This window comes from Telmatherina bonti, assembly GCF_933228915.1.
Source record: "Telmatherina bonti genome assembly, chromosome: 17".
NCBI classification, from domain to species: Eukaryota; Metazoa; Chordata; class Actinopteri; order Atheriniformes; family Telmatherinidae; genus Telmatherina; species Telmatherina bonti.
In genome coordinates this window covers 32,940,604-32,951,799 of record NC_136615.1, presented here as the reverse complement: position 1 = coordinate 32,951,799, position 11,196 = coordinate 32,940,604, and the positions used below count along the sequence as shown (strand labels likewise).

Here is an 11,196-nt window from a genome sequence, read left to right as displayed (position 1 = left end):
AAACCTAACATGGGTTTTTGAACCAGGATGTAAACATGTTTATTTCTGCTGTGAAGTTGGTCTTTTAACATGGGAGTCTATGGGGATTTGCTCTGTTTTGCAGCCCCTAGTGGATGAAGGGGGAACTGCAGTTTTATGCACTTCTGCATTGGCTTCACTTTTTACCACCGAAGGCTCCATCCATCTTTTATATACGGCCTATGATTCAGAGGCTCTATATGGTAAAAAAAACAAAAAACAAAACACCAATATTTATCATGTTTTCAACCTTAAAAAAAAAATCAAAATCACTACCATGCTGCTAAGAGACCCACATTTTCATCTGTAAATGATGATGAAAACACTTCCTGTCAAACTTTCCACCAATCAGAGAGCTTAACAAAGCCCATTTTTTTCAGTGTAAAAGAAGCCGTTTTGCTCATTATAAAGAACTGAGTCTTGGAGTCAACTGGTTTACCAGCAACTCATTGCGATTCCTGAGGAAGAGCTCAGCTTCCTGAAGGGATTTCCCAGCCAGGGACGGGAGTGTCTCGCACAGCGGAGATGACTCTCAGTAACATGACTTATTTGTTCAACAGATCATTTTAAAACAGCAGTAACTCCTCCTTATAAAGTCCTTTTTTATTTTCAGTTGGTCATGTTGGGAGGAAATAACTGAAGAGGCTTGTGTTGCGGATGTTGTCCATAAAAACACACTTTCCGGGTTTTATTTAAAAAAAAAAAAAAAAAAAGCTGTTTTGTTAAAGGAAACTTTCGTATTTTTGATGATGAATATGTTTGTTGAATCCTGTTTTTTTTGTATTCGGTGTGATTGTGTGCCCTTGTTTTGGAGGCACCTTTAGACCAATCAAACCCAGGTTTTTTCTCCCCAAACATTACCTAAACTTCACAGAAACAGCTTTGTTCCTGCTGCTCTAACTAAGGCGTCAGTTTGCACATATATTTGTTGACACAGGCTTTATTTATTTATTTACTTACGGATTTTTTCAAGACTTATGCTGGTTGAAATGGTCTCAGAGGTTTTTTAGTTTTATGGTGCACATTTTATTTATGTTTTTTCTTCTTCTGTGTTGTTTTTGCATTTGTTTTGGAACTCGTAGGGATGTTTGTTCGTAAGTGTAAAATAAATGAACGTAACGGGACCAGAACCTGAACAGAGTCTGTAGCGGACACACAACCAGTACGTGACAGATCTGTGTGCAGGTTTCTGCTTCAGGGTTGACCCGCTGTGACCCTCTCTGCAGATCTGGTCCATGTGGTGAAGGAGGTCCTGGCTGACCTGAAGGAGGACGGTGTTGGCGTGTGGCTGGTCGATCACACCTCTGAGGACTTCAACACTCTGCTGGATAAGGTGGAAAACATGTCTGGAGAATCTTTAAGCCACATCCCCAAAGTGGACATCATGTCCAACTTCCTGATGATTTTTACCTCCGGCACCACAGGTACTGGACGAGCCAGCTCATTCAGAATAATGCAAACAACCACCAGCGTGAGCCTGCAGATCAGACATGTTGTTATAGACTATGAAGCAGCAGATGACCACTGTGCCTCTGTTAGGTCTGCCCAAAGCAGCCCGGGTGGGTCACCTGAAAGCCGTTGGCAGCATGGGCTTCTTTGACTTGTGTGGAGCCACATCTGAAGACATCATCTACATCACTCTTCCTCTGTACCACATGTCTGCGTCCCTCTTAGGGATGGGAGGATGCATTCACCTTGGTAGGTTTCTGTTTCACCCTTAACATCTCCTGTTTTTGTTTTTTATTTTAAATTTGCATCCAGTTCAAAGAGAAGGAATGAAACTACAGTATTTCTTTCTGTTGTCATCCACATTTACTGCCGTCAGACCTGATTTCTAACTGGTTTTATAAGTCCAGACCAGTTCTGTATAGAATGTAAATAAGAACAGAATGCAAAGATCATCCCTGTATAACATAAACAACACATCGGCTGTTGAAACTGAGACATTTTTCAGTTTTATGAAAGAATAATACCACATTGAGAGTTTGGCTGTGGTTTTTCTGGATCCTGTTCTTCTTTACATGATGGAGCTTTTACTTGTATTTGTGGATTTCAGGGTGAACTGTGATTTCTGGAAGCCTTCCAGAGTCCATGCAGTGGTTTCCAGTAGAGAATCATGTCTTATTTAAATCAGAGGATCACCCACGTCCAGCCTTTTCCTGTGCATACAGAGATTCCTTCCGATTCTCTGAATGTTCGGATGATTTTCTACACTGTAGATAGTTTGATCTTCAAAGACTGGAGAACTCTGAAATTGTTTTACAGTTTTTAATTCCAGTTTGTTTCAGATTGATGAAACTCTGTCCATCTTTCTGAGAGACTCTGCTTCACTGAAATGCTCCTTTTCTAACCAGTCACGTTACGGACCTGTTGCCAGTTAAACTGGTGCTCCTCCAGTTGTTCCTGGTTTGTCCCAGTTACTTTTCCAGGCTTTTGTTGCTCCTGTTCCAGCTGTATCCAGACGTGTTGCTGCATCAGATCGGCTCATATTTTCCATCAGATGATAAAAGCATCAGTTTCAGCGTCTGAAATGTTGTTTATTTGTGGGAATAAGAGGGGAGTTGATGAGGTTTGGGAATCCTTGTATTCTGAGACAACTTGTTAAAGCTGCAGGCTCAGTTGAAATGTTTCAGCAGGGTCTCGTTCCAGCATGTTCTGCCTGAAGGATGTTGTTTTTCTGTCTTCATGAGCAAACGGGATGCAACATGTTCATGTGAAGCAGTTGAAGTCGTAGTAACAGGTTGAACTGTTGGAAACTGAAGCAGAACTACTATGACTGACTCTTCCGCAGCTTGTTTTCTGGAGATTTTATGCTTTATATTCTAAACTTGCTGGAGGAAAACGTCCGGTGTGATGTGCGACAGAAGAGTTTCAGATAAAATGCATGGAAACGTGCACAAGACTGTGGTGACGGCAGCAATGTTGTATGGTTTACAGACAGTAGCACGAAAGAAAAGACAGGAGGTGGAGCTCGAGGTTGCAGAAACTAAAATGTTGAGGTTCTTTCTCTGCGTGAAGAGTGTGGAATGAGGGACTGCACGTGTTCTATGGTTGGAGATCAGGTCAGAGACCAGACTGAGATGGTTTGGACGCGTACAGAGGAGGGATGGTGAACGTATCGGTAGAAGGAAGCTGAGGCTGGAACCATCTGAGGAAGACCGATGAGGAGATTTACGGAGGTTGTGAGGGAAGACATGAAGGTAGTTGGAGTGAGAGAAGAGGATGCAGAGAGTCAGATGGAAGCAGATGATTTGTTGTGGCAACTCCTAAAGGGAAACACCGAAAGGAAAGAAGATTCTAGACTTGCTGTAGTCTGGGACCACCCTGGCAAGTCCTGGTGCTGCTGCAGGCCATGGAGGAGATCTCGCTTCCTTTCAAAGGAAAGAAAAAGGCTGAAGCAAACCCTCCCTGCAGCGTCGCTAACGGATGCTGCTTCTTCTCTGGCCTGCAGGAGCAACATGCGTGTTGAAGAAGAAGTTCTCCGCCAGCCAGTTTTGGAGGGATTGTGTGAAACACAACGTGACTGTGGTGCAGTACATTGGAGAGCTTTGCAGATACCTGCTCAATCATCCTGTGGTGAGGATCTGATCTTTTTCTCCCTAAAGATGGTGTTTATGTCACCTGGCACACGGGAAACATGTTCTACTTCACATATATGTTAAATGTGGTTTAAAGGATGGTGGAAAAATCTTATTGTGCAAGCTGCAGTTTGAAAATACAGTATTTAAAAGTTCAAACTTTCTTCAGACTTCCCCCAGAAGCCCCTCCAAAACACAGAAACATGTAATTCCTGTTCCAGATGGCTCCAGACGAGTGAGTTTACTGCATGTAATTTGCTGTTCATTCCTGAAGACGGGGTCCCGACCCATAGATGGGTCGCACGAGATGTTTCTGGAACGGACAGTTTTACACAAGTCAGTGCTTCTCAGACAGCAAACTCCGTCCTGAGGTCTGGACTACGAAGCTGGATTTTCTCTCTTTGAGACTTTCACTGCAGCTCGATTCTTCAGTTCACTCGATCGCACAACAGTTGCTGCATTTACGGGCATAAAAAGTGAAAATAAACCAGCAAAAGTTTATTTGGCGAGTCTGACTTGCGTGTCACGTGCTTGCTCTTTGTCTGATCACATCCACCATCCCTCTACCACCATCATATCCAGCAGATTTCTGTACATTTTGGTTAATTCTCAGACTTCGGTTATCCTGTAAAAATACGTCACAGAAAAAACAGAAGTAAGGGGGTCCTTTATTTATGACCTGTGGTCCCGTGGTAAAACTCAACCCATCAGATAAGGGCTTAACCCCCTGATGGGGTGTGTTTGGTACAGGCCAATAACACTATATGTACATGATGTTGCTGCCAAAGAAGTCTTTTGGCTCACTGCTGCCCACAGACACATCTGAGTATCATCTGCATAGAAATGAACTTTTATACCAAGCTATTTAAAGTGTCTCTATGATGCACATTCTAGTCTGATTTATTTTAATATGCAAGTGCAGAAGGGCAAGAAATAATAAAAAAATTTTCACAAATCCTTTCTTTCATTTTGTATTGATCCTGTCAGATCAGCATCTGCCAGAAACAAGTGAACAGAGAAAGCTCCACCTCCTGCCTGCGGGCTGCGTCTGATTGGTCAACTGCTAGGAGTAGTTATACTGAACAGCGGAGGTGGGCGTGGCTTTCTTCTCTTGAATGTGCACAATGTAGAGAAGATGACCAATCACTGAGTACAAAAAACAATTTTAGGCTTAATAGGTCCCTGCCAAGATGGCGATGGTAGGAACTGCCTACCAAGCTTCAATTCAGCTCTGTTAATTCAACAAGATACACTAAGACAAGAGGAGAGCCCAACCAAGAGATATAATCCCTCCAGTGTGTCCTGGGTCTTCCCGTGCCTGGAACACCTCACCAGGGAGGTCCAGGAGGCATCCTGACCAGATGCCCGAGCCACCTCAACTGGTTCCTCTCGATGCGAAGGAGCAGCAGCTCTACTCTGATCTCCTCCTGGATGACTGAGCTCCTCACCCTATCTCTAAGGGAGAGCCCGGCCACCCTGCGGAGGAAACTCATTTCAGCCGCCTGAATACGAGATCTGGTTCTTTCGGTCACGACCCACAGCTCATGACCATACTTGAGGGTAGGAATGTAGATTGACTGGTAAATCTGAACTTAAATGTTACCTATTTAAACTGGTCTTCTCTCTTTAACCCTTTGAACCTTCAGCTTTGTTTGTCTTGTCCTCATGTTTTTCATTTTTATGTAAACCATTTTTTTTTTTTTTTTTTTTTAAGGTGACCTTGAGTATGGAAACGCACCAAGAAATAAGACATATTATAATAATTATTATTCACATTATTATTATTATTGTTATTGTTACTTTATCTGCTTCCATCCAGCCAGTACTTTTTATTGCATATCTATAAAAGTTACAACATAAATGATGTTTATCATTATTTTATACAGAGTTAATGAACCACCGGCTGTTAGACGTCTTCTGCCTTTACCGCCTCCTTTTCCCCCCCATTTTTTCCTGAATGTTTTGCATCTCCTGAGAACTACAGTAAACACATTTCAGCAGAAATGTTAAAAGTTTTTTGATACATATTTTTATATTTTCTCCTGTTTCCAGGAAATCATTGTACAGGAAACAAAAATGGATGTGATGTTTATCTTTAATTGACCCAAAGTCAGTAAAAAAGTCAGCTTCACCTTTGAAACTGGGGTAAGATGCTTTTTCTGCCTCCAGGTTCCAGAGGAGAAAGCTCACCGTGTTCGGCTGGCGGCAGGCAGTGGCCTCAGGGCGGACATATGGAAGAAGTTCATCACACGCTTTGGTATCAGGAAAGTCAGAGAAGGTTACGGCTTGACTGAGACGAGCATCGGTTTCCTCAACTACACCGATGAGGTCGGGCCAATTGGGCGGGCGAGCTACTTCAACAAGGTCAGCAAGGGAGTCCTTACAGGGCGCCATGGAAACAGGAACTGATCATCTGGTTCCTCTTCAGTAGAAAAGCCAAGAAATGGTTTAAATGAACATTTTCCCAGATAAAAGCAGCATCTTATCAAGGACTTCTCTTCCATGCTTTCTAGCTCTCTATTCCTTTTGAGCTTCTGAAATACGATCCAGAAACGTATGATCCGGTCCGGACTAACTCTGGAAGATGCTTACCTGCACAAGCAGGTAAAGGACCAACTCGTCTGTTAAAATCCGACTTTTCTCCTTCACTGTGCACTTAGACCTTTTCCCTGTGCAGGAGAGGCAGGGATCCTGGTAACGCCGCTGACGCCGCTAAACCAGTTCCTGGGATATGCAGGGAACAAGGTCCAGTCTGAGAAGAAGCTGCTGAGGGACGTGTTCCAAGCTGGTGATGTCTACTTCAACACTGGCGACCTTCTGCTCCGCGATCACCGGAACTTCCTTTACTTCCGTGACCGCATTGGAGACACCTTCAGGTACCGGTTCAGTGCCCACCTGAAATCTTTCCTGAATGATTGGGTTCCTCTGGAGGGTTTTCTGTCTGGGTTTAAACTCAACACAGAGCTGAAGCTAGTTGAGCCACTGACTTCATCACCGACCAGTCAGACCTCCCCTCTGGGACCAGTCAGGCCTCCCCTCTGGGACCAGTCAGGCCTCCCCTCTGGGACCAGTCAGACCTCCCCTCTGGGACCAGTCAGGCCTCCCCTCTGGGACCAGTCAGACCTCCCCTCTGGGACCAGTCAGACCTCCCCTCTGGGACCAGTCAGACCTCCCCTCTGGGACCAGTCAGACCTCCCCTCTGGGACCAGTCAGACCTCCCCTCTGGGACCAGTCAGACCTCCCCTCTGGGACCAGTCAGGCCTCCCCTCTGGGACCAGTCAGGCCTCCCCTCTGGGACCAGTCAGACCTCCCCTCTGGGAGGGGACTCTTTAGTCGCTGCTAAAAGACTGGAATGATTCTAAAATCCCACAAACGTCTTTGTTCAGTTTTTTATTTCATTTAAAAGTAAAATTTGACTTTCTGATCCTGAAGTGAGACGTGGACTCTGATTGTTTTGGTTTCTTGGTCTCCTTCATGATTGTTATAGTTGCTGTAGTTAGTGGTTCAAAGATAACGTGACGTGGTATGTTTCCGCGTGGAGTTTGCGTGTTCTCCCTGTGTGTGTTGGGTTCTGTGCAGGAACTTTGGCTTCCTCCCGCCATCCACAGACATGTCTGGTTAGCTGCTTCTCTGCATTCTCCCTCGGCATGCGCGTGAGTGGTTGTTTGTATCTGCGTTGATGGAACAATAATTCATGTTGGCGCATTCAGATAGAGTTTCCATATCAACACAATGACCCACTTCACACCTGAATGATTCCTGAGAATGAAGTGAATGTTTTGAGTGTAATGACCGCATCCTGAAGACAAAACTAGCAAAGCACAGAAAGAGGTCATACCTCCAGCAAGCAGCTCATCTGATTCCAACTGATGTTCTGGACTCACATTCATTTAATATGGATTCCTGTTCTAGATTGTAGTATCCAGAACGTTGTTCCTGTTCTGGATGGTAGGATCCAGAATGTTGTTCCTGTTCTGGATTGTAGTATCCAGAATATTGTTCCTGTTCTAGATGGTAGTATCCAGAATGTTGTTCCTGTTCTGGATGGTAGTATCCAGAACGTTGTTCCTGTTCTGGATGGTAGTATCCAGAACGTTGTTCCTGTTCGGGATGGTAGTATCCAGAACGTTGTTCCTGTTCTGGATGGTAGTATCCAGAATGTTGTTCCTGTTCTGGATGGTAGTATCCAGAATGTTGTTCCTGTTCTGGATGGTAGTATCCAGACTGTTGTTCCTGTTCTGGATGGTAGTATCCAGAACGTTGTTCCTGTTCTGGATGGTAGTATCCAGACTGTTGTTCCTGTTCTGGATGGTAGTATCCAGAATGTTGTTCCTGTTCTGGATGGTAGTATCCAGACTGTTGTTCCTGTTCGGGATGGTAGTATCCAGAACGTTGTTCCTGTTCTGGATGGTAGTATCCAGAATGTTGTTCCTGTTCTGGATGCTAGTATCCAGAATGTTGTTCCTGTTCTGGATGGTAGTATCCAGAATGTTGTTCCTGTTCTGGATGGTAGTATCCAGAACGTTGTTCCTGTTCTGGATGGTAGTATCCAGAATGTTTTTCCTCTTCTGGATTGTAGTATCCAGAATGTTGTTCCTGTTCTGGATTGTAGTATCCAGAATGTTGTTCCTGTTCTGGATGGTAGTATCCAGAATGTTGCCATGATCCACATCTATCTTTGATATCTTGGAAAACCATTTGGGAACTTCTCCTGGATTTTCTCACCATTTATTGTGAAGTGTAATGCAGATATACTGAAAATGGTCCAACCTCACAATGAGGAAGAATCCTTCACAACATTCCTGCATCATGATGCTGATCTGGATCACTCCCAACATTTAATGGAATCTAATTCAGACCAAGAGCCCTTCTCAGGAACACACCATGAAATGAGTAGTTTTTGTGAAAAGTTGCTTACAGACAGACAGAAAAGTAAACAGACAAACATCCATGTGAAGAAACAGCCAACTCTCCAGTGATGAAACTCATAATTTCTCCAAGTGGATCTGCAGGACTTCCTATCGATGACTGAAAACGTTTAGTTGGATAGACCATCTTCAGGAATCTGATAATTCAGACAATCCTCCTGAATTCTGCACATCCTTTCGTCAAATAGCCAGACGCTAACCAATCACAGCAGTCCTCCACGTTTCCTGACATGTACGCATTCTCTATTTTACTTCTGTAATTCAGATTATTAACATGAGAGAGAAATGCCTCTTATTTGCTATTTAAAGTTTCTGCAGCTCGATGGAGCGGGTGGGATGACACTGGAGGGTCTGCGTTAGTTAAGCAGGGAGTTTATGGCTACAGCATGCGTGCTTGTGGATAATTCATTTTAATGTTAAAGAATCACGATGTAACGGAGTTTGTCCGAACTAAAGTTTAACTACATAACAGCAAACTCAGACATCTACAGATTGGTGATGAAAAGTGGGCGCTGGGGATCTTCTGCATTAACAGCTGGCAGGATTCTCTGCTGGAAATCTCTGCGTGGATTTAGGAAGACTCCAGAAATCCACACATGCAGGTTGAAGCTCCTTCATGCAGAGAAACATTTCATGTTAAGCAAACGTGCGGCAGAAGTCGGTGTGTGTTGAGTCCGACTCCAGCTGCTCTAAGTTTCACAGCGTCTCCTCTCATGTTCAACAGGTGGAAAGGAGAGAACGTGTCCACCACGGAAGTGTCAGAGATTTTAGGTCTTCTTGATTTTATCCAGGAGGTCAACGTCTACGGGGTCTCGGTTCCAGGTCTGTTCCACTCCTGTCCGTCAATATCTTTGATTGTCTTTTGAACAAGTGGAATAAGAACATTTACATGAACTCCAGACGTGTCAAGTAATGAGGTACAAATACTTTGTTACCTTTAGTAGAAATGGAGGAGTAATTATTTATCTGACAACTTTTTACTTCTTATTCTTACATTTTTGCGCAGTTGTCTGCACTTTCTACTCCTTACAATTTAAAAATACAAATAAAAATTGTTTACTTCTATATCTTTCCAGTGATAATTGATGAAAAAAAAAAAAAATATATATATATATATAAATAAAATGTTGCAAAGCTTATAACTTATTTTCTAATAAAAGTTGTTGATATGTCCCTTTTAAAGTTTGACTCTTTGCAACATTACAATGCTCACAGTCATATCATCCAGGTCATGAAACACATCTTAATGCTCATATGTGGTTCTTTAAAATATTTGCATTGCACCCAAATGTGTTAATTTGTCATCAGAATCTATGTGGCTGAAAAGGCGCAGTACTTCCCAGCAGGTTTATTAGTATTTACATTCTGATATTACATTATAGTCATTTTAACTTTTAGAAAAATGTTAATATGAGGATTTGCTCTGTTTTGCAGCCCCTAGTGGATGAAGGGGGAACTGCAGTTGTATGCACTCCCACATAGGCTTCACTTTTAACCACCAGAGGCTTCGTCCATCCTTCAAATACGGCCTTTAGTTCTGTCCCTCATGACATGAAATCTTTCCCCTCAATCCATTTTTTCTTCTGCATGTCAGATTTGGTGATGAACTGCTGGCGAATCCTGAAGATGCGCCTGATGAAATGAGACTAAATTAAATGTCTTTATGCAGGATATGAAGGCCGAATCGGAATGGCTGCTGTCGCGTTGAAAGAAGATCGGACATTAGATGGAGAAAGGTTCTTCAACCACCTGGTGGAAACTCTTCCTGCGTACGCCTGGACCTGGTTCCTCAGAATACAAGTAAGCCACGCAGGTGTTCATCTTTATTTAACACTTCTGAAGTGCAGCGCTATAACTGCTGCTTCTGCTCATTTCCAGACGTCTCTGGATGTGACAGAAACCTTCAAGCAGCAGAAGCTGAAGCTGGTCCAGGAAGGTTTTAACCCTCAAACTGCTGCTGATCCTCTCTACTTCCTAGATGTTTCTCAGAAAGACTTCATCCTCCTGACTGCAGCCGTTTACCAGGACATTGTGTCAGGAAGGATCCGCTTGTAAAGATCTCAGGATAAATATTATGAAACTAACATTATAATTCTAGAGTACAAAAGTATTTTTATTTTATGTCTTTTAACCCCAGATGTAAAGACAGATGTGTTGATAAGAAGGGATTATAATCAACATTATAGTCAGTAAAATCACGGTTTCTGCTGTTTTGTCGCTTTATTCTGACCCAACCATGTGAAACCTGTAATCTTGATGAAGTTAGTTTATTTTTTCTCAGCTGAGCGAACAGATGTGCAACTTTTCAGCTCACTGATCACATGATGCTGGTAGGTTCAGTAGAATATTAATAAAAGAAATAATTTCTGTCACAATGTCTGTTTTTCTAACTTAAAATACCCTCCGACTGCTTCATTTAGGTTATTTTCATAAGAGTAGTATAGAAGGGTATGAGATCTTCCTTAATCAATATTTATAATTAAAATATGAAGCTACATTATTAAATTCTTCCCATCTGGCTCCTGTTTCTGTTTAAAATGTTCTACTATCTGTAAAAGAAAATTAGTTATTTTTTTTAGATTTTTCACAACAAATTAACATACCAAGAAATAAAATCATTAATATTTTGCAGAAAACATGCCATAAACTTGATAAATTAATTAAAAACCACG

At 42.6% G+C, this 11,196-nt stretch overlaps 1 protein-coding gene across 1 annotated transcript in view; it reads left to right on the top strand.

The window, feature by feature from the left end:
- Positions 1 to 10,653, top strand: part of LOC306768263 (long-chain fatty acid transport protein 6) — a gene marked incomplete at its 5' end in the record, with an annotated part of 11,934 nt that extends 1,281 nt beyond the window's left edge. Inside the window, 9 exons of the mRNA XM_079256540.1 lie at positions 1,245 to 1,442; positions 1,558 to 1,716; positions 3,470 to 3,594; positions 5,766 to 5,960; positions 6,110 to 6,200; positions 6,274 to 6,472; positions 9,249 to 9,346; positions 10,194 to 10,324; positions 10,403 to 10,653. Of these exons, the coding sequence (XP_079112666.1) occupies positions 1,245 to 1,442; positions 1,558 to 1,716; positions 3,470 to 3,594; positions 5,766 to 5,960; positions 6,110 to 6,200; positions 6,274 to 6,472; positions 9,249 to 9,346; positions 10,194 to 10,324; positions 10,403 to 10,579 (1,373 nt within the window). The 3' untranslated portion in view covers positions 10,580 to 10,653. The remainder of the gene's footprint in view (positions 1 to 1,244; positions 1,443 to 1,557; positions 1,717 to 3,469; positions 3,595 to 5,765; positions 5,961 to 6,109; positions 6,201 to 6,273; positions 6,473 to 9,248; positions 9,347 to 10,193; positions 10,325 to 10,402) is intronic.
- Positions 10,654 to 11,196: the final 543 nt, after the last annotated feature.